Here is a 23,168-nt window from a genome sequence, read left to right on the forward strand (position 1 = left end):
CAAGGCTTAAAACATTAAATTATCTTTGGTTTGGTTGAGCAGTGAGAGGGAAAGACATTTAAAGGGATTTCTTTTTCATCATTGTAGTATTCAATTGTCAATAAATGTTTTTTTCTGTGACTCATGACCTGTCTGTGCATTCATATGAACACTGCTGGAATGGTCAGGTGCTTTTTAAATTCTAATTGTCTTGTATAATCACCTTTGCTGAGATCAGAGTAAACAATCATGCACTGAGGAGGCTGTTAATTGTGTGTCTTGATTTGATATTTTCTCATGGAAAAGATTTCTTGATATTAATAAAACTTATTACATTCGGTACTAAAATTACTCTGTAACATATGTTTCCTTTCAGAAAGCCAGTGTGGTGTTTGGTTGTGTTTACGGTTTACGTAATATACAGTTTGGGCTCTCTGACTTTCCGTAGAGAGGTGGAGTAGTCACGTGACTGCGATTGCGGAGTTCCTGGAACAAACACAACAAATGACAGCTGAGCAGCAGACGGGGCTACCTCCGCATGTCACGCGATTCGAGGTGTTAACATCTTATTTTGATGATGTGAGCAACAATACGGAACACTTGGAGCCGTTGGTAAATACATTACTTCGGAGAAAGACAGCGTAACGAGCTGAAAGCTACGCGTTAGCTTAGTTTAGCCTTGGCACAGCGTCTTCAGTTGTTTACGTTAGCGAAGTCGACTTTAATCAGCAGGGACTTGTTTCTTTACAAACATGTGTTCCCGAGATGTTATGTCTATGCTAAAATACATGCTAGCTGTTGCCTTGCTATCCTCCGACAGCGACGTTTCTCCATGCAGTGCTTTGTTTACAACCCGTGACAAGTGTTTATCTTGGCAACACAGCCAGCCACTAACTGCTTATCACAAGATAGACCTCGCTAGCTAATACAGATAATGGTTGCTGTTCGTGTGGATCTAGTTTACATATGAGGACTGTTTGATGTCAGTTCATCAGCATTGTTTCGATCAGGATACATCGAAGTCAGCTGTATGTCAAGGGGATCTGAGCAGTGGGGAAAGCTGATGTGAGCAGACATTAAAGATGGAGGCTGCAAGACCAAAGAAGACCAAGGCAAGGACCGGCGGAAAATCTCAGGTGATTAAACAAGTCCTTTATACTATATTCTCTTCTTTTGAGGTGACACAGGTGGAAAGACTATTTCAACAAGTGTTGGACTTGAGGCAGGACATGTCTCTCCAGTCCATCACAAGACAACAAGAGCACTCCTTTTCACAACTATGGACTATTTAGAGTGTCCAATCCAACATACGTGTCTTTAGAAATTAGGAGGAAACTTAAAAAATCTGCATAACATGGAAACCAAACATAAAGGCCCAACATCCAAACATATATAATCATTCATCACAGTGTTTGCGCTTTCGTCACATACACTTTGTCACATCTTGTTATGTTGTTTTCTCTGATTGTTGTTTTATATTTTCAGCTGGTCAGGAAGCAGAAGCAGGCAGAAGAAGACAAAAGAGCCACAGCTCCCTCAGCTGTCTGTGATGAGGCCTTCACCGACATCCCCCTCAGTCTGCCATATCAGGAGCCAGTGGAGGAGCAGCCCCCTGAGACCACAACACAGCCATCAGATCTTCCCTCTGAGACACAGCAGACCTCACATACTTTATCCACATCAGTGTTAACTGAGACTTTACAGTCACCTCAGACGTCACAGGATGCAGTGCATCTGACAGAATCAAATGACGAGGAAGAGGACGGTGAAGTGGCAGCTCATGGGGCTGAGCTTAACATTGCAGCACAGACCACAGAGTTGGAAAAAGATGAACAGTCGTGGAATCAGCCGTGTGTTTTAACTCAGTTTCAGATCCAAAATGTCCCGAGTGCCCCTGCACTGTACCCCTCTCTCCCAACACTGGAGGAGGGCTCCGTGATGCAGCTCTGCGAGGAAGCTGTGAAAAATAGGGAAAAGGGACCTGCAGTGTTGACACTTCCTGAGCAGGAATCTTCCTCCCCAAATTTGCAGCCTGTGGAGTTTGTAGCAGAACTTTCTAGAAGCAAACTCTACCCAGAGTTACCCAAGACAGCTCCAGAAATGCAGGTAATCTCACAGACCAAGAGGTAACATTAAATTAGATTATGAGTACAGCTGTGGGGTTTTCAAAATAATGAATAGGTTTAAATTCTATTGTGTATTATACATACATTTTAGTTGTTGTCGAACATCTCAGTATTTAAAGGTTGTCAATGTCTTTCCCCTGAAACAGCACAACATCTAAAAGGTAGTACATTATAACTTCACTCAGTGTTTCTGAAAAATTAATAATGTATTTGCTGTTGGCAAAATAATATTCACAAGCTGACTTGTGATAAAATTCGTTCATTTTCTCATGCAATTGCACATTGATTCACCATTTCAGCAGACTTTTCACTCTGTCAGTACATTCAACTGAAGTTTCACACAATAAATATCAACATGATAATAGCTAACTGTTTAATGGTTATTGTAATTTCAGTTTAATTTATGTTTTATGCTTTTAAAGTGACTGTAGCTTATTGGTGTTCTACATGTAGACGGTTCTAGCTGAGTGAGCAATAACTGCCTTTACCTGTGTTGTCATGGATATAAAAAAGTTTGTCATCCCCCAACATTATATTAGTGTATAAACAATATAATATTAGATATTTGATTTGGTCTATTTTGTCCAGACCTAGATAATAACATAGTTGTTATGTTGCTGAGATGATTGTGTCCTTACATATACAGATGCATTAACATGTGAGATCACCTCATGATTTTCTTCTACAGCCGTTCTCGCTGGAGCAGCTGAGTGTTTGGGAGCCCGGTGGAGGTTTGCAAGCTTGGTTAGAGGGTGTCGAAGTGTGTGCAGCCGAGTTCTGTGCTTTAGCCCGGCAGGAGAAACACGAACTGAACGAACTTCTGCAGAATTACTGGCGCTGCCGTAGACAGCTGACCCAATCTCACACGCTGCTACATACACAGTGCTCTGACTGCAAGAGCACGCAGAATCGTCTCTGGAGCTTCAAAGATGAACAGCTTACTCTTCAGGTGTGGAGGTTAAAACAAAAAAGCAGAAATATAATAAAACTATTAACGAATAGCCTTCTGCTGTCATGACACTGTTAATGTAATCCCTTCCCTGCAGGGTGTGTGTGCAGATCAGTCTAAGGTGTGTGGGTACCACCGCTTCCAGCAGGCGGAGTTCAGTCAGAGTGTGCTGGCTGAGCTCAGGAGACTGTTTGAAGCTCGCAGTGAACTGCTCCATCAGAAGGTGGCGCTGCATGCGTACACTGCTCTGCTGTCACGCCTCCAGGTGGAATCATACTTGTATCGTCTACTGAAAGGTGAGAAACGTATAAATTCGACATGCCCTGGAGTGGCCGTAAGAAGCCTGCTACAAGCACGCCTCTCATGCATAATACTACTGTTAAGCACATACATCAGCTTTGTGTGTATTTTTGTTTTCAGATTGTTCTGGCAGCCAAACACAGCCTTGTTCTCTCCAACCCTTGAAAGAGGCCATCAGTGTCCTGTTTAGCTTCACTCGTAGAGTCTTGGATGACACACAGTTCCAGACAGACATCCATCTCTGGCTGGAGAGATTGGTACACACACACACACACACACACACACACACACACGCACACACAAACACTGTACCACTTTTCTTACTCGGTCGAGGTGCAGTGTTGTTTTGTTTACTTACATGGCTCTGGTCAATTCTCCAGGTGGCGGTCCTGCTGCCTGTTGGAGGCTCAGGAGAGCACCTGTACCTGCTGTGTCATCTTCTATGCTGTCCTGCCGGGGTCGGAAAGTGGGCTGCACCCTTCCTTCAGGTAAGTCAGAGACGTCATTTAGTGTTGTCATGGCTAATGGTTGTACATAGTGACTGGAGTTGTCTTGCCAATTTCTGCCTCAGATCCAAGTTTGGGGGAGCACTTGTGGAGTGCTGCACTTTATGCAAGCTCTGGCCGTCCTAATGTCGCCTGCAAGGTAAATATCAGCGATCCTGTTCGCTACTGATCACTGACTGTGAACTCTACACTCCGGCTTTAAGTCTTTGGTTTTCCGTGAGTGTCCGGGTCATCCTGTCAGGGTCCAACAACCTGACATATTTAACCAGTGGCTTCTGTGTTTTGACTCAGACACCGTGCAGAGTTTCTGGGACATCTGAAGCCATGTGAGAGCCAGAGCTCCGCAGCTTCTGGACCGGAGTCTGGGAACTGGACACTAGTTGATGAAGCGGGAGAGGAGGTATGTTTGAGACTTTTAGAGGACCCCCCACACACACACACACACCCCATTTCAAAATAAAAGCCCCAAAGAGTGAATTCTAATTGAAATGCTTGTGATGAAGCCAGGCATTTAATAACCTCTGTTTAAGTGTGTCAGACATTATGATTATGTCTCCTCTCCCCCTCTCCCCCTCACCCAGCACCACCCTTTCAAAATAAAAGCCCCATGGATTAATTGTATTTAAACAAGCTCAAAATTAGGCTTTTTTGTTAAAAAAATGAATGCTCTTATTAATACTGCGACAACTACTGCTGCTGCTAATATAGTATTACTACTACTGCTACTACTACTACTATAACTTTTGCTGTTGCTACTATTACTACTACTGCTATTACTGCTACCATCAATATTATTACTACCACTACTGCTATTACTACCACTACTATTATTACTTATACGACAACTGCTACTACTACTACTGCTATTCATGCTACTAAAAGTAGTAATACTACTACAGATATTAGTACGACTGCTACTAGTACTACTACTGCTACTTCTTCTACTGCCATTACTATTACTACTACTGTGATATTAAATACTACGACCAATACTACAGCTATTACTGTGACTACTGATACTACGTCTTCTACTACTTCTTCTAATTACTAATACTTATACTACTACTACAAATATCACTACTGCTACTATTAGTACTTATTTCAATGCTACTAATACTTCTACTAATAATACTTCTACTACAAATATCACCAGTGATGAATTTTTTTAAGCCACAGAAACTGTTCAAATATCCAAATGTTCAGCTCTTTCAGGAGAGGTGTGATATGACTTTTCATATTTGTAATCTTTAAACTTTTTGAATTATTAAGCTTTTTGCAATTTCTTTTTGAATTGGATATCTATTTTCAGCAATGTTTTGCGATTAATTTCAGTTTTCAGCATTCCAAAGCATTTTCAGCAGGAAATGCTTTTTCTAGTTATGTAATGCTTTTTACTCTTTCACATTGTTTTATTTTTTAATGAAATTGCTTGTTATCAACATTATATATAAAAAACAGCCTCCACTTTGCATCCTGCCGTAAAAAACCCTTAGCAGGTTAAACAGGTGTATGGTGCAGTATGTGTTCATTTAGCCTCGAACTGCGTTTCCCGCCTCTGTGTTTAGGATGAGGACCCAGACAGCAGCTGGTTGTTGCTCTGTGAGGAGGATCTGATCTCTCTGCTGACCCAGTTTCCGTTCCAGCAGCTCTATTCACACATGCTGGGGATGAGCAAGCAGGGTGAGAGAGTCTGTCTGTCTGTCTGTCTGTTGGTTTGTATCACTCACTGAATTAATTAACACACCGCTTTCCCTCCAGTTGTGTATCAACCCCAGGCCTGTTCCAGTCAGGAGATGATGCGTGTTTTTGCTTTTGCCTCCTCACTCATTGAAATTCTGGCTCTTGGTCTTCAAACCTACAACAGAGCACGATACAGACAGCTAGTTAAACGAATAGGACAGATCATACGGTCAGTGCACCAGTAATATACAGTCAAACTATACGTACAGCACGGAACATTAAATAATCATACTGCTGTCTCCTCTCCCTCAGAATGACAGTGTGTTATGTCAGTGATCACTGGGCCCGGTATGTGAGTGTAGCTGGTGCTGGTGGATGCAGCTCTCATGCACACTCTTTGTCTTTGGACACACTGCAGCTGGAATATGACAATCTCTTCCTCAGAGCTGTGTTACATGTACTCAGAAACAAACGGTGAGGAGTTGGCCTCAAGTTTCCATTTGAACTTTTTAATGAGTTTACATTATGAGTTTACATTTATTTTCTGTGGTCGTCTCTTACAGGTTGGGAATTTGGTTGTTTATGTCAGAGATGCCATATGGGACTCTGTCCAGCTCTATGCTGTGGAGGGTCCTTCATGTTATGCAGTGCGCAGAGACAGCAGGACCGGAAACACTCGGCACTGCTACAGACACATGCTCCTGCATTCAGGCTCTTAGAGGTACCAGTATATGCTACTAACCTGCACGAAATATTACCGTTCTAATCCTAAAGAAAACACTGGCATGGGCATTCTAGTGACGCTTCTATGTGGCCCCATGGTGTCATCGTCATATTGAAACACTGAATGTATTGCAGAAATTTGAAGGAAGTTTTAAAAAACTTTTCTCAAACGACTTAAGCTCAATTTCCAAGACATTTGGCAGATTTATTGCGTTAAGATTTTTAAAGCCAGGCTAAAAAGCGTTATTCTTCTCAGTCTGACTTTGACATCTGCCACCGTCATATTTCATTGTATTGTGTCTGTTACAGACCCAGAGCACCAGGAGAGGTTTGAGCACTGGCTTTGTGAAGTGAACAGCTCTGATGGCATCTCCCTCCTCACCGCACTAGCACACATGGCCACACCGACTCAAAACTCTGACCCCGCATTCATCACAACCATAACTCTGCTGATGTACCAGGTATGAGTTGCGGAGGGAAAACACTAGAAGAGGGATGTATAAAGTAAAGATGTGGAGTAATTTAGACGTCAAACAAAACTACTGAATTACTCAGATACTATATATATACTGTGTTTTTCATATATATGACCAAAGGTAACCAATGTAAAAATAGGAGGGAAGCAAAGAGAAAACACAGTTTTATATTGTTAGAAGATTCATCACCCTGGTCCCTTGGTTAGAAAACAAACAGTGCCTTGTTCGTTTACATCTCTTCTTATCTGTGCTGCAGGTGTCTTATGTGAGTGTGACGACCAGAGAAACTTACTCTAAGGTGGGGAGAGAGCTGCTGGCTGCCATTGCAACAGTCCATCCCTACGTCATCTCTGTGCTCCTGGAGAGACTGAGAGAGACCATACAAGCTGTGGGAATGGTTGGTATTGCTATTCAATAAAGTCTTAACAGCATGCGGGGTGTCTACATTGAGAGCAAAATATCTTATTTGTCATTCAGCTCTGACTTTGTCTTGTCTGTGTTGTGTGTTAATGTGTGTGTGTGTGTGTTAGGTGGCTCTGTACTTGTGCAAAGAGCTGCCTTTGAGTCTGTGGCGCCCACGGCCAGAGGAAATCTGTGTGATCGGAGCCTGGCTGCTCCAACATCCTCTGTCTGCTGTGGAGAACCGGCTGGCTTGCGTCATACTGGAGGGTCTTAACTGGGGTTACACTCAGGTAGTCACTGATTCATTCAGAAGTATGTGTCCAGATACCATGAGTGCTGTTTAGGGGTTTGTAGGTAAACCGGTTTCCTCTTGCAGGATGGCTCCTTGGCCTTGTCGTCATCCTTCCACAGTGACGTGGCTCTGCTGGTTGCTGAAGCCTATCAAAAGTACCTCACCGACAAACCGTACAGTGGCCTCATATCAGAGGGAATCAAACAGGTGATGAACCTCTCTGCTCACAGATGTTTAGTGTGAACCACCGTAGCTTGTTGTTCCATCTTTCTCTCCCTCTCTCTTATCTTCTGCCTTCAGGTGTCTTACCTTGCCAGTGTCCTTCGTCTGGGCGTGTCTCCTGAAGCGTCCTTTAGTCAATGGGCTTGGCAACTGTTGCTGAGGTTGAAGCTCCATGCCAACGCCCAGAACCCTAAAGGAGCCTGGTCGGTCCCCGCTTTGGTGTCCAACCCTCCTCCAGAGCTCACACACTCTCCCAGCATGCACTCTGTTATCAGGGCTGTGAAAGCAGGCATCCCTATTGGATGCTACCTGTCCATGGCCATGACGATAGTGGGGCATAGGTTTGTACTCACTCGCACGCTGCCTCGTACTTGTCTAGTATTTCCACATTGTAGTTTGAATTGAGTTCATCTCCTGCGTTTTTTCTAGTCTTGAGCACTTTTGCACTGATGGAGTCGGGTTGTTGAAGAGTCTGATACAATCTCGCCACCTGACAGCTGCTGTGCATCTTCTGGACAACATCCTCCCCCCAACCTACCCTCTCAGCTTCTACCTGCTCAACAACGCTCAGTAAGAAAGACGCTTCACACACAGCCCATAACACATATTTATTGTAGCAGCTGCCTCATTTCCACTACTTAAATGATCCTCACCTCTGCTGTTGTCCCTCTGTGTATTGCAGGTTTGTAAGTTGTATCCAGTTGTTCTTGCAGTACGACAGCGTGTGTCCTCAAGGTGTGACGCAGCAGGTCACTCACCGGGTCGCACCGCTGCTCACAGGAACCACCTATGGAGACGTTGTCCGACATCTGAACAGCGTCATTCAGGTCCGTCACAATGAGCTTTTATGTAAAGATTCATTTACAGTCTTCAGCCATCACAGAAAATTGTTAAAATTCTGGATTTTTGTAATAGTTTGAAAAAAGGTGGAACATTACCATTAAAGAATAGCAGGTTAAGAAACAGACAGCAAAGTCTTTACATTGTTTATGTAAGTAGGTGTTGGTAATATCATAAGCCAGTCTTCAAAAGGAAAAGCATTGACATTTTACCCAGAACAATGTTGCTAACATGTGCACAAGATAAACTGCATGATATAGGTTTTAATCTCTCAACATTTACTCAAGAAAAAAAACAAATTCTGGCTTAAATTTTTAAGCAAAACCATCTTGCGAAATGAGATTAAGTTGTTTTGTTTTTTAGAGTACATGTACAAATACCGGTATGTGTGTTGTGTCTTCCAGAGCCACGTGGTGGAGAGCTCACGGCCCGGTCGTGTCGGTGCTGCGGCGGTGCTGGAGTTTTGGGTTGGGATTTTGACTCAGCAGAACTTGTGGTACCGGGACAAAACAGTCCTGTTCCTCATGGATCAGATCTGCTGTGCAGCTTTCAAACGCAATCAGGAGGAATGTGTGCAGAAACTTCTGTACCAACAGCACAAGGTATTTAACTCAGTCATGGTGCATGTTTGTATTATTTATGGACTCTTTAGGTCTCACAGGTGCAGCTGCTGAATTTAGCACTGCAAATTGCCTTCAGTTACATTGTAAAGATAAACATTACATGAACATTAATGGGCTGCACATGACAGTAGGAGCAGGAGCTTGGTGGTGAGGGATGCTGAACAAGCGCCTTAAACCCATTAAGCTGTAAAGTTGTGTTCAAGCATCTTCTTGTTCACACTGTGATAAACTGATCATTAGTGATTATATTCTGAAGTTATACTAACAATGAATCACTTTTTTAAATGTTTCCATCACGAAAACCCCAGTGAGCTAGGACCACTGAATAAGCACAGTGTCACCAACAATAGCTGCAAATTTAAACATTTTCATACGTCATGCAGAATGCCTTGGGTTACCATGGAGATCGAGGTTTGCTCTCCTCTCTGGTTAGCTGGATCGCTGGAAATACCACGCCTTCATTCGTAGAGGGCCAATCCCTGAGTGCGGAGGTAAGGTGTCTCCACAGCACCAACGATGAGTGCGAGTGCTCCTGATCGTGTTGGTAAAGGTGTCGTCTGTTTGCAGGTTTGGTTCGCCTGGCTGGTGCTGAACATGGAGGGCGTGTTTGAGGAGGATTCTCAGCTGAGACGCTGTGTTGAACAAGAGCTCTTGTCAGAGCCCAACATTCCCCCAGAACAAGCCTTAAAGGTATACAGACACAAAGTTGGAAATATTGAAAATAAAGGTAGCGTTTAGAAAAAGGTTTCACAACACAGTCCACAGTCAGTGGAGGAGAAAACGTTAATTATGCTGGTGTTGTGCACGTTGGCTCACTGGAATGACTGGATAGAATGGGAGCATAATTAATGTTTTTAATTACACCGGCAATGACTTGTCAAAATGGCTGCTCTGAAAAGGGCCTGTTGTGATCCAAGTCTTTATTCTTAAACGTCTTCTTTTTCTTCTGTATATATTTTTGACACTACACTCGCACACATTTCACACCGTGTGTTTGTTCATCAGAGCGTCCCAACTCTAACTCTTAATAACATGTAAGCGAGGAGGAGTTGCATTTTTTGACCCAGAAGCAGGCCTGACGAGGAGTCACTGAGCAGTTAACATCACCATGGCAACCTTTGATTGCTGCTAGACTGACTCAGCTGATTGAAATGAGCTAATTAGTGAAGTTTGACACACTCAGGACTTGCACATTTTCAGGCTTTACTGCAACTTGAATCTCATAAGATTGAAAAACGTGAACATATGAACCCTTTTCACAATAGCCTTTATGACATGACATTGCAATAGAAGTAATTATGGTCTTGTTATATTAATTATGTCACAACCATTTCAGTGAGCCAACCAGCACAATACCAGGCCTGAATAGAGCAGGGACATAATTAAAGTGTTTACCCTGCAATGACATGTCAAAATGGCCGGTCACACCAGCTTTCACTAGAGTGTCATACGTTGTACAAAATGGGTTACGTAAGAACAGACGAGAACAAATCTGCATAGCCTATTATAAACTATATTAAGACTTTAAGATTAGTGTTGGATGCTGCCTGATATACAACATCAGCGTAATTCCAATATTTGTGAGATGAGTCGTAACTAAACATAAACAGAGGACTTACTAAATCAAAGGTCAGTGGCATAGAGAGAGTGTTTAGCAGTCTGGTCTACTGCTGGTTAATGTACTGCTGTATGTAGATGGCGTTAACGGTGTGTCTGTGTCTGAGCCAGAAGGCCCAGCAGAGGCTCAAGTTGCCGGTAGCACCATCTCTGCAGCGACTGCAGGTGTACCGCTGGGCGTGTCAGGCCTTAGCCACGCCTCCTGACCACCCCCTCCTTCCCCTGGTCTGGCAGAAGTTTCTACAGCTCTACTTCAGACAACCAGGACCTGAGTATGGGTACGATGCATACACACACACACACACAGTACTATTCCTAGCCAGACAAACCAGGAATAAAGCAGAATCCATGTGACGGCTCCGTGTCTTGCGTTGTGTCGTCCACCAGGCTGGTTGCAGGTGGATGTATCGGCAGAAGGTTCTTCCAGGCCTCTTCTCAGGCTGCTTTACTCGGTAACCTGAGACAGAGAATACAGGAGGTGTCTGACTTCCACCATGCTGCCAGCCAGGCCCTCAGGGTGCCCCCACCACACACCCCTTCATCAGACAGCCAGGGCGACGAAAGCCCCGAAAAGCCCCGCCCCCCTTACCTCACCTCTCCTCAGCTACACACAGAGCTGGTCAGGTAGGTCCCTGATGCTTTATGTGTGCACTCAAATACATTCCTCCTTGCTGTTTGGCAGCCATTAGTGTGGTAACGGGCTCTCGGATCACCGCTCTTTGGTTGCATACAGGTTGTTTGGTGTATTTGCTGTCTGGTTGGATGATGAGACTCTGCAGAAGCAGGAAGTATACCTTCCTTCTCTTCCTCCAGAGTATGAACCACACCGACTGGCACAGGTCATGCAGCGACAGCAGGTGGGTTTATCTTTATGTGTGTTTACATTTATGAATGAAAAACATGCGGTACAGTACTTGTAACAGGCTGGTCAAATCTCGTTGTGGAGTGGTACATCATGTAGATCCTGCATTTTAATTTGTGTCGTCATGTTTCGCTGTAGGAACTGTGGCTGGAGTATGTCGACCAGGAGCGTCTGCAGTATGACGAGAGAGAGGTTCTCTCTCTGTGGGAAAAGGTGCAGAGTGAGCCAATCTTCTTGCAAGTTCAAAACCCCGGGTTCATAGACGACATCCCTCTCAACAATGGTACTGATCCAAAAGATTACAAAATGGTTAACTTCTGCAGACATGCAGTGGTAAATGGACAAGTGAACCATTTAAAACTATTTTTAGTAGTTACTAGTTTCAATGCTGTGCTTTTGTGTCTCTCTGTGTGCAGCAAGGGATCGTATCCTATCCAACCTGCAGAAGCATCCAGTCCCCCGTCCAGCTCCAGACCTGCGGCAGCAGAAGGCACCAGTAGTTGAAGTCCCCACCACCTGCCTTTCGGACTCTAAAGCTGCTGCTGAACTGCTGCAGAAGGACCTCAGCATCCTGCAGGAGCAGGCCAAGTACATGGAGTTCACACAAACATTCAAACATTTCCTCATAATCAGTGGCACACATGCATTCACAGAAATGCACACACACACTCGTTTGTACTCAATCCACACATCAAAACAAAAATCACAAGGCTACGCTGTGATTAGGGAATACTTGTTCATCTTGGTGTCAGGATTGCAGTTGCACGTGAAGCCCAGCAGGTGGCGATGGAGCAGGAGCTGCTGGAGAGCCTTCCTCTACTGTATAAGAACCAACCAGAGAAAGTCACCATGGCCCTGGAGTGTAAAGGGAAGGGTGGGCAGCCGTGCCAGGGACCCGCAAACATCACTGTCACAGTAAGACCACTAAACCAGCCACTAGCCACATTTTTTTACATAATATATATATATATATATATATATATATATATATTTATAGTGTGTTTGCCGTGATATATTAATGTGTTTGTTACTGCGTAGTGTGAGTGTGTCCAGAGGCAGGAGGCAGTGCAGACTCAGATAACGTCACTGCGCAGGGACGTCAAGAAGCTTCAAGCCGACGCCATGGCTCCTCCACCTCAAAGCCTGGCCCAGGCTGCTGTCCACACTGAGAACTTTATAACGTCAGTACAAACAGAGAGTGCTACTTTAAAAAAACAAAAACATGAACTATGTCACAATACATTTTGACTGATGCATGTTTTTGTGCCCAGGGCTCTGGTGAACATATATAAGGCACAGAAATCACCGGCCGTGCACAATGTTGGGGTGTCTGCCTTCTACCGGTTGGTCTCCTTTGTGTGTGAAGACACACTGCGACATCCCCCAACACGGCAGTACCTCTCCTCGTGTGTGGAGATACTGGGACAGGTGCGCAGACACACACACACACACACATGGCAGTACAAGATTTATATCAAGTACTCTTGATTTATATCAAGAGTAAATATCTATGGGTTGGATTGTTAACCCTACTTGATTCAGAAAAACTGCTGCTTTAGGGATTGAATAGGACACAGCTGTTCACACTCTTGTTAGTCTCCTTTAAAGGAATAACGCTTGTTTGAATTGCATTGTGCTCTTGTTCTGTGTCCAGGTGTTTATCCAGGGGAATGCAGAGGAATGTGGTCGTGTCCTGAAGACAATCCTGGAGCAGAGACGCCTTTGCCCACTCATTTCCCCGTTCTTCACTCCCAATTCAGCACCCAATCAGCTCGTCTTTCTCTACCAAGACGTGGTGACATCCTTGCACCTTGACAGTGCCGATGTCATTTTCATGCTGCTCACAAAGGTTGGCCGTGACACAAATGCAACACAGTGAAGAAATATGATAAATACCTAAAGCAGTACAGTTAGAGTAAACCACTTCTGCCTCTCCCTGTCCAGTTTGATTTGTCTCAGTGGCTGAATGAAGCCCATCCTGTGTTTTCGGAGAGAACCCGTTTGCTGGAGTTGGTCCACGGCGCTCTCTGCGTCTGCGGCCGAGACCCTGAGCCGGAACTTCTCATGCCTTTTCACCTTTTCACCAAACACTGGACCTGGCTTTTACGCCACCATTTCCCCGATCACTACAGTGACTGCTTGCGTCTGCTTATGACCAGTAAGTGTGTGTGTGTGTGTGTGTGCGCGTGTCCACATTGGACTACACACAGCTTTTCATTCTTCGGTCCTGGCTGGTAATACAATTCGGAGCAATCAGTCCTCTTGTTGCTCATTCAAGTGATTCATCAAAACACATTCATCCCTCTGAAAGAATGCCTCCTACTCATCTTCCGAACAATAAAAGATTTAATTAATTAATTAACAAAACTAAAGTTAGCTACTGAATCAGATATTAGTTGGAAAATGGTTTACGCGTATGTACATTTTTGTGTTTTATCAAGTTTAGGTCCTAATGAGATAAAATGATTCCAAAGAAGCCACAAATGCAAAATCAGAGATCTAAGTATTTTTATTCCAAGAATATTGGATTTAGATGTTTGATTTGCAACTTCTTCAACAAACTAAAGCCATTTCTTAACCTCACCAGGCTCCTCAAACCAGTTACTGAGTCCTGATTGCTGGAAGGTGACTCTGCGAGTGCTGGGCTGCTTACCTCCATCCCGCAATACCAAAAGCAAAACGGAACAAGCACTCAACACCACTGATGCCTCTGGCCGTGCTGTCGCATCCCCAGCTTCTCCCTACAGAGCCTCCATCAGCCTCTCCCCTCAGCAGGTAACTAATGTTGGTATTATTGTACAGATTGTTGCAGAATGTCATCCCATCTGTCTCACTAAATGATATGATGTTAATTGCATTATTGTATTATTGATCCAACAAGGCTGTGTGATTTGATTTCATTGGTTTTCAACAGGTGGATGAGACAGTTGCTTGGCTGAGTGATTACTTCCTGCGGAGTCGTCTCAGTAAGCCAGACCTCCGTAGTTTTGGCCTCTACTCAGCCTGGACTCCCTACATCAGTGAGGTGGTTTCCTTCTGGGACCATTTGACTGATTGTCTCATCAACGTGCAGCTCAGCGGCTGTGCCAGAGAGTCGGCGGGCAGCGGCAAAATAATGAAAGGTATCCGCCAATTGTCAGCACATGTTGAGGACCGTAAAACTTCATCAATAATATAATTCAGCTGATTTGGGAATATGCTTTGTTGTTCCTGTCAGTATGAAAGTGTTCTTTTATCCTGCACTCTCACAGCTCTGCAGGAGCTGCACAGTAAGATTGTGAAGTTATTCAAGCCTTGGATCTTTCCTCTGGACACTGATGATGGCGGGTAAGCATCACACACCCTCAGCTCTCGGGCAGTACATTACACACAAAATGAACTCAAAGACTACATTAGATATTTAGTTAGTTAGAACTTGAAGTCACAATGAAGTCTCTAATGTGGCCAGAGGTTTGTACTGTGATTATTCTGGTTGATACATGTAGAGAGCAGTTTATTGCTTTCCAGGGAAATGAAAAACAAAGAAGATGTCAATATCAGTGTCTCTTTGTCTCAGTAACCTCAAGTGCTACCCCTGGCTGGAGACAGACGCAAGTGCGGCAGGATGTCTGGTTGGCCTGTATGCTAAACTCACTGACGCACTGTTTCACAAGTTCAGAGGTGGGTACCCAGCAGTCCTTTGTTCACACATGAGTGAGTGTCTGTAAGTGCTGCTACTCTATTTTTCGTCTGCACTGTTAAAGTTATTTAAAACTTTGTCTGTGTGTATGTTTCAGATTGTCTGCTCCCCGGCCAGAGAGGTGCACTGTGGCTGTGTATGGTGCACTACTGTGAGAGCTGCACCTCTCACCATACACCCGAGTACCTTCTCTACCTTTACCACGCACACCTCCGCAGCCTGCCCTGGAGACACCTGCACCCGGACACCCAGCTAATGGAGCAGCTATTCAAAGTGAGACACTCTGCTCTCCGACTCCCAACCCCCTGACCCCCAACACTGCACGCTGGTCTAGACATGCATAACACGGGGGAGCTTGTTAATTTGAGACCTCAGTCTTAGCTCCTATTATTAGCTTGACTTCTCTGTTCCTGGAAACAAGCTCCAGTCTCTCAAGACTCACATGGATCTTTAGAGGCTGCTGTTCAGAAGCTGCACAGTTTTAAACATATGAAGTAACTAAAACTAAAATGCTGCTTATTATTGCTTATCCATGAATGGGAAAGCTTACCAAAAAATAAACCATTGTAACATTTTACCAATATGTTATTTTCACATGTATCCCACCCAAATTCGTGAGATACATGTATTTATAATTAGGATATTCAGATTCAAACAAATAGCCAGAAGTAATACATATTCTGAGCACAGTCGGTTAAGATACAATAAGTTGGATTTGTTTTCTAGTTCTGTATTCAGAGTGAATTTTTGACAATTTTCTCTCCTTCCTGTGACTGCAGGTGGAGAGAGGAAGTCCCAAGAGTTGCTTCCTCTTTCTAGGAGAAGTGTTGTGTAAAGTCAACTGGGTCAGTGTCCTAAGTGACCACTTACAAACGCCTCCCACCCTGACAACATATCCAACGCTACAGGACACGGGTACTCAGAAGGAGTCGCACACCATGTTAGTCTATCTACTATACATGCTAGTTTTTTTGGCAAAGGAGGAACAAATCCTGAGTCAGCAGGTAAATCCAGATTATTTTGGTTTGCCATCACAGTCAGTCCTCTTGTCCCTCCTTCCTTCAATCTTCATTTATTTCCTCCTCAACCTCCAGGACTCTCCTCTACTCAGTCTATTGGTCCAATCCACCTCTCTGCCCTGGCACCAACTGGACCTGTCCTCATACCAGGGCATTCTGGGATATGTCGGCACCCACTACCCGCCCTCCTTGCTGCTCAGTGCTGATTCTGCGCTTCAGCTGCTGTTGAAATCTCTGCGTAGTGCTGCTGGGCTCCGGCCCCTCCCTCAAGAAGTTCCACACAGGGTGGGACAATACAAACCTGTTTGTTTTACAAGTCAAATCCCAGATTTATGACGGCATCATGAACCTCTTAAGGTCTAAATTGAGCTATCATAGCTACAGTACTTTAAAGTTGGATAATCTCCTACATTTAAGCTCTGTATGTAGTAGGTGGCAGCCCAGTCGAGGTTTCAGGCCCATAAATATATGACAAAACATCCTCCGATGATACTCCGATACATAATAATAATACATCATCTTGCAGCTGAGATTTCATGAAAGTTCATTCATAGGGTGTATGGAGATACTAGATCGAGTATGAGTGCTGTTGAATGGCTGTATTTTACAGAGGAGGCCTTATGTTGAAAAATATAAAGATTATTGCATCTCTTTCATCTGTATCTACTCTGCCCCAGGCAGATGCATCTTGTGTTAAAGTGGGAGGCTCGGAACATCCGTATTAAATTTAGACTGAAACAATTCAGTTTTCCTTGTCAGCTCTATATCACTCAGCCAAATTACATAAATGCATCGCTCAAGTCCTTACAGTTGCTGTTGACGTAGAGCAGCACAAGCCAATTTTATACACCACTTGATGTTCCAAAGTGGCAAAATGCACTTCTAAGCTTTACTGTACACAGATCCAGCAATAATGTATTTCCTCTACTCCATTGTGTATTTCAACGCCATCCCTAAAAATACACTTTCTGTCAAACATACTGTAGGTACAACTGATTACAGCAAAAATATGAATGAAAAGATGTGGAAACTAGATGCTACTTACTAGTTGGTAACGTTACAACATATTTTACTTTAAGAATCTGTCGAAATCTCTTTTTTAAAATCAGATAAACTGCATGTTAACAGTAATAAGTGATGTAATGCTTGATACCTGAATTGTACACTTAACAATTAAGCTGTTTTGGGGGACAGGAGCTCTTAGTTTGGGGACACATACTCTGAATATGCACAATATATTCTAAATGACAAAGTAATGCATCTATTTCTGTACAGCATTGCCCCAAGCAAACGATGTAATCTGTGTTACTTTCCTCCAGGAGGAGACGCTGAAGGCTGGAGCGCATGTGTGCTGGTGTGTGCAGTCTTTGGTGACTCTGGAGCAGGGAGGCAGCATCAGCCTCAGCAGCCTGGAGGCTCAGCTGGAGTCTCTTCTGGAGAGCGTCGTCACATTCAACCCACCAGGCGAGTCGTCCTCATCGTCTTCCCCTCAACAACATCGGCCATCAGTAATGAATCCTTTCATCACTTTGACTGCACTTCCTTCTGCAGAGACGGGTTTGGAGCAGAGGCACATGGCGTTCTGCGGTCTGTTCAGCGAAGCTCTGGCTTTGCTGAATGGGGTCGGCGTGTCAACGGGCGAGGCGCTTGCCGCTCATGTCATTACCTGGCTGGACAGGAAGGGGAGGGGCTTCCCTATCCTGCCTCTCCTCACAGCTTGCTCCCGCTGTCTTGCGTCAGTGCGGCACATGACGAGGATCATGGAGGCGTGCATTACAGCGTACTTCAACCACGGTAACCAGAGTAACAGTTTTATTTCACTGAGATCTGACACTACTTTTTGGGGGAAAGCTTGTACGGTATACTGCTCACTGTTACAGTAAGAGAACAGTCATAAAGCATTCTCCTCTAGTAGATATCTCTGTCCTGTGCACATGCACATGTTAGTATGCTGTACATACTCTTACATAAGACTGTCTTACATAAGATAGACTTTTAAGTCTCGAGTTTTTCTTTGTCGGTCTTTTCCTTATACAAGTTGACCAATTTTTTCCAAAAAGTTAGTGAGTTAGTATTTTTTCCCACTGTCTGTGTATTTGTTTCAGCTGAGGAGGAGTCTGTAGGTTGGGGTCCTGTGTTGGCATCGCTGCAGGTGCCTGAGCTCACAGCGGATGACTTCCTCTCTGAGAGCCAATCGGGGGGCAGCTTCCTGACGCTCTACGCCTTCATCCTGCAGCGCCTTAACTCTGAAAACACAGCAGCCAATGAGAGGAGGACTCTAGCTTTAATTACCACATGGACCAATCAAGTGTTCCCCAGGTGTGACCCCTCACTCTCTCATTTAGTTGCTTGTTATGGCTTTTAGTCCTTTGTAGCATGTCAGTTTGTGTGCGTTTGTGTGTCCAGTGGTCCAGGGGATGAAGCCAAGCTGTTTCTGTGGTGGCACAAAGCGCTGAGTCTGTCAGCGGAGCAGCTGAAGCCGCAGGCGGGACAGACTGAAGTGTCGGGAGTCGTCATGGGTCTGTTGAGGTTGCAAACCAGGCTGCTTCAGCTGGGAGAAGAAAGACTGAACTCTGGATTGTTAGGAGCCATCGGCCTGGGGAAGAGGTCTCCTGTTTCTAATAGGTAAGCTTGCATGCATTTTAGTAGCCAATGAAAACACAGAGAAAACAGAGTAAGATATGTATTTGTCGTTGTTGATAACCCTCCTGTTAATCCATGTCCACTGCACATCTAGGTTCAGGGTGGTGGTGCGCAGTCTGGGAGCATTCCTGTCGATCCAGATGCCATCAGAGACCGAGCTTCGACTCCAACCCACCAGTGATTTGCAGCTCTCTGCGAAAGCACAGCAGGTATGCAACAAAAACTGCAATTGCAATGTTTTTCATTCATTCCTGTCTGCAGCCATCTCCTAAAAAAAAAAAAAAAAAAACGTTTGTTGCTCGTGTTTTCTGTGGATGCAGATGTTGGGGGTGTTGGAGGCCATGCCCAGCAATAAGCAGTATGCCGAGTTAGAGGAATCTGTGAATAAAGCCGTCCAGTTCATCCGCTACCCAGGACACTGTCTCAGAGATGGACCGCGCCTGCTGGCCCTGTTGGCCAACCTCCTATACCCTGACCTCAGATACCTACACATTATCCGTTAACCACGACTGAACCTGACACTGCTGGAGATCCAAGTGGACGTTTGTCTTGTCTGCGGCAAATACAGTGACAGTTGAACTCTCTTCTGTACAGAGAAAATCTTTCTGGAGCACAAAGTTTTCAAGTAGTGTCATTGAATGGCTGTTGCTTTTATATCAGCGAGAGCCACGTGTCTCATCAGCAAGGACTGTTCACCAGAGCTCGCTGTGCATTTTGTGAAAAATACTTTTTGACTGGTAATCTTCAATGAAGGGTCATAAAACCAGTCGCAGCCATAAGAAATGTTCGTGCTAACTTCTACTCTTTACTCGCACTTTGCTTTCTTCTCATGTTCATGCCTTGTCGCTCTTGATGTAACTTTGCCTGTTGGTCTTCAACCCTTCTGTTCTATTCTTGATTCGAGAGGAAGTTGCACATATATTATATATTGAAGCAGAATTCAATGCTGGGCTCTAGGTGTGAGTTTCACACCTGCATGTGGAATCTAACAGAAAAAGTTGAAGGGTCCACAGATTATTTGGAGAAAGTCGAAGGACAGATCTAATAAGCCTATAGATTCAGTAGTACCTTCTTAAAATGGGGCGGAGGAATGAACCAGAAAAGCTGTCAGCTGTTGTTGCTAGCATCTAGCTACAATCTCTCAATCGTAGATGCTGTACACATACAGATGAATACAATGACTGCCTGTTTGAAGTAATCATGTTTAGTAACAGAACATTCGCCAGTCTTGTGTTTTTGTCCCGCCGAAAGTGCTTTCCTTGTTTCTGCCAAAGAGATGCTATTTTAATTTGCTCAGCTACTTAAACCTTCTTGACCATAAACTTGTTTCATCTTGTTTCTTGTTGTTTCTGTTGGGCACAAAGACGGCAGCCTGAATAAGCACATGCACTAGAAGCTCCACTAAGCACCACTTACAAAGGCCCACACTACGTTGCCTCCTTATAAAGTAGTGTGTGCACTGGAATACAAAGTACTGATGCTGTTGGTATTACTCAAGAGACCTGGAGTGTCATGTTGTTGAAGCTAGTGTGACACTACGGTGAGGAACTATGTTCAGCGAGTTTATATAACTGACGTTCTGAGGAGCCCAGTCTAGCACTGTAAGCAACTGAGGTGTCTTTCCCAGGAGTGACCTGGTTGTAAGCCTAAATTGACATGCGTTACCATTGATGTGCGTTGTGTTAAGTACAACCTTCACAGACAAGTTTTTTTTAGAGTGAGAGTCCTTTTTATTTTGCTTTGCATGGATCCTAAAACCAAGTCTGTTTGCTTCCACCGACAATCAAACGCATCATTTGCAGAATGACAACAAAAGCTGTTACCGCCACAGCGGTCAAAACCCTTCCGAGGCCAGAAACACCCGACGACAACAGTGACTTTAGTACCTACATACCTGAGCCCAGGATATTAGTACAGCGCCTCCCAATGTTCACACAGAGAATAACAGTTACATTTCTTGATATTTCCAACACCATATTTGGCTCTCACACCTTATATAAACAAATGTGTTGGTCATGTGAGGACAAAGGCAGATTGCAGTTCAGATATATCAGACCGCCGCACTGCACTGCACGTCCAACGGTCTTCTAATTAGAATTTGCCTAGTCAGTTCCCCACTTCTGTTGCTCTGTGCCATCTCGATAATAATCACGCTGTGCTTCTGCAGCCTGAAGCTGGCCTTATTGCCTGTGTTATGTGGTGACTGTTAATGTCAAAAGCATTTATTTTGAATGAGTCGGGTCTGTAGGGCTGCTGGAGGAGGGAGCTACGGGGCTTGGCTGCCACAACGGAGACAAAACTAAGTTCAATAAAGGGAACTGAATGTCTCACAGCTGGTACTTACCGACTCGTCTGTAGTACGTGTAGCCTCTGAGAGCAGGAAGACTGATCTGTGCTCCCTGGACAGGCCACGTGGAGGGACACATTATGAATCGAGCTGTAAAGAAACTGTGAGAGAAACAAAAATAGTCCAGACGGCAATACAGGAAACATTGTGGAACCTCTACAACAAAACTGGCATTACGATCTGCATGCGTAACACTGCAGATGGTCAAACTGAAATCAAAGCCTGCTTGTCTAAGCCTGTTAAGACAAGCACGTACTGTGTCTTAGTAATTTACTTGTCATCCACATCCTGTTCTTTCTGTGTGAAGGTACAGAACAGTTTGAATGAGGATTGTTCAGGAGGGGGTGTGTAAATTGAGCGGTGTGCTTTTGTGTGCACATCATGCATCCAGCGTCCTCGTTTAACACCACCAAACGTGTCTGGGAGGAAACCTCTCTTCAGGCAACGGTGGTCTCTATGGTTACAGGAAGGGTAGAAGTGAGAGAGGAGGTGGAAAGGACGGGGTGTTCTGAGGCTGAGAGAGAGAGAGAGGAGGTGGGAGATGCTTACAGGCGCTTATCGCTGCCTCCTCTTCACACTCCAAAACGGCCTCCCGTGTATTCTGTGAACCCCTCACCTGACTCCGTCTGATGGACCTTCTGTTCTCCCGTCTCTCAGCTCAGGTGATGGAGAATACACGCACGCATGTCTACATACACAGTTGCTCAGAGGACACATTGCTGAGTATTCCTGGCAGATGCATCACTGTCTGGCAGATTCCTGTGTCACCATGGGAACCCTGCATCGGGTCAGGAATAGTTGCTCCTCGACTGTCTGAGTGCACTCTCGGCAAGGAGAGTGGCGCGTGGTGGCTCAGCTCCCCTCGGTCATCATTGGTAATTAGGCTGCAGACATAAAACAAACACACACTGTGCAGACGGCAGAAATATGAATGTGACGAGTAATGCAAGAGCTTCTGACAGAAACGAGTATGTTTATTGGGTAAACTACGTGTACATGTCTCTGTGTCCATCACAGGCCGAACACAGGCATGAATAACACGCCACTGCTGACCAGTTGCTCTTCTGGGACAGCTGCACTGGCCTGAAGTCCCTCCCTGCTGCCAAAACACACACTCCAGTGGACACACGGGAATGTCTCTCTCTCTCTCTCTCTCTACGTGCTTGCATTGTTTTGAATGCTTAGTGTGTTTGAGTACATGCATGTGTGTGTCAGACAGGCTCCTCTAATTGAGAAATCATTTTTTTTCGCACCTCCTCCCCAGTACTCAAGCTTCAATGAGTCTTTATTTCTCCTCTCGCTCTCTCTCTCTCTCTCTCTCTCTCTCTCTCGCTTTGACCCAGCAGAGCAGTAACACTTCGCCCCGCTGACAGTACCTACTCAACAGTAGAAGTCATCAATAATGACTCAGACATCTGCCTCCCGGTGTTGTTGTAAGTGTGATTTTTAGAAAGCTGGTAGGCTGCTTGTTGATGTGCTCTGAACAGTGGTGGAGCCAGGGAGGAACACTTGGCTTTTAGGATACACTGTGTTTAATTTGTTGTGAGAACCAAATCCCCCTACAACAAAAAATAAAAACTGAGAGGATATTTGGAAAGAAGTTCATGTTTGTTCGTATCTGGATTGTGGGAAGCGGGTTACTGTTGAAAGTATGGTTAGCTTGAGGTGGGATTCCCAACCAGGGTCTCAGAACTCCAGATGCGCAGTAGCTCCTGTCTCACAACTGGTTTCAATGTTTGAATTGGATATTTGTTTGGGAATAAACCGCGGAATATCAGCTGACATGATAAGGGTCTTCAGGTGGATCCTGCTCTACTGCCTTAAAGAGGGTTTTCATGTTAAAAGGTGTAAGACTGTCCTTCCACTATATGTCTCACAGCGTC

The 23,168-nt window shown here is 44.6% G+C and overlaps 1 protein-coding gene across 1 annotated transcript; it reads left to right on the top strand.

Annotated features, from left to right (window-relative positions):
• Nucleotides 1-883: 883 nt before the first annotated feature.
• epg5 (ectopic P-granules autophagy protein 5 homolog (C. elegans)) lies at nucleotides 884-20,274 on the top strand. Its single transcript, XM_079269420.1, has 45 exons — nucleotides 884-1,115; nucleotides 1,465-2,085; nucleotides 2,794-3,054; nucleotides 3,152-3,350; nucleotides 3,475-3,611; nucleotides 3,735-3,842; nucleotides 3,926-3,999; nucleotides 4,152-4,260; nucleotides 5,426-5,540; nucleotides 5,619-5,769; nucleotides 5,853-6,014; nucleotides 6,104-6,261; nucleotides 6,573-6,724; nucleotides 6,996-7,136; nucleotides 7,270-7,431; nucleotides 7,518-7,640; nucleotides 7,734-7,996; nucleotides 8,085-8,225; nucleotides 8,338-8,482; nucleotides 8,900-9,097; nucleotides 9,502-9,609; nucleotides 9,686-9,808; nucleotides 10,847-11,013; nucleotides 11,123-11,359; nucleotides 11,469-11,592; nucleotides 11,736-11,880; nucleotides 12,014-12,185; nucleotides 12,350-12,512; nucleotides 12,636-12,778; nucleotides 12,869-13,025; nucleotides 13,252-13,446; nucleotides 13,542-13,755; nucleotides 14,185-14,372; nucleotides 14,512-14,719; nucleotides 14,849-14,924; nucleotides 15,154-15,257; nucleotides 15,374-15,549; nucleotides 16,056-16,280; nucleotides 16,371-16,580; nucleotides 17,615-17,759; nucleotides 17,847-18,089; nucleotides 18,401-18,614; nucleotides 18,702-18,920; nucleotides 19,033-19,147; nucleotides 19,259-20,274. Exons 1-45 carry the CDS (start codon nucleotides 1,062-1,064, stop codon nucleotides 19,439-19,441), a joined length of 7,728 nt encoding a protein of 2,575 aa, XP_079125546.1. The 5' UTR covers nucleotides 884-1,061; the 3' UTR covers nucleotides 19,442-20,274.
• The last annotated feature ends 2,894 nt before the right edge of the window (nucleotides 20,275-23,168 follow it).

The sequence above is a fragment of the Melanostigma gelatinosum genome (assembly GCF_949748355.1).
Source record: "Melanostigma gelatinosum genome assembly, chromosome: 6".
In the NCBI taxonomy this organism is placed as follows: Eukaryota; Metazoa; Chordata; class Actinopteri; order Perciformes; family Zoarcidae; genus Melanostigma; species Melanostigma gelatinosum.

Bases quoted from the DNA above. Each gene is read 5' to 3' on its own strand.
- epg5 (XM_079269420.1), top strand. From the start codon at position 1,062: ATGGAGGCTGCAAGACCAAAGAAGACCAAGGCAAGGACCGGCGGAAAA. The intron at 12,779-12,868 runs GTCAGTACAAAC...TTTTGTGCCCAG, and splicing joins CACACTGAGAACTTTATAAC to GGCTCTGGTGAACATATATA. The intron at 17,760-17,846 runs GCGAGTCGTCCT...TTCCTTCTGCAG, and splicing joins CGTCACATTCAACCCACCAG to AGACGGGTTTGGAGCAGAGG.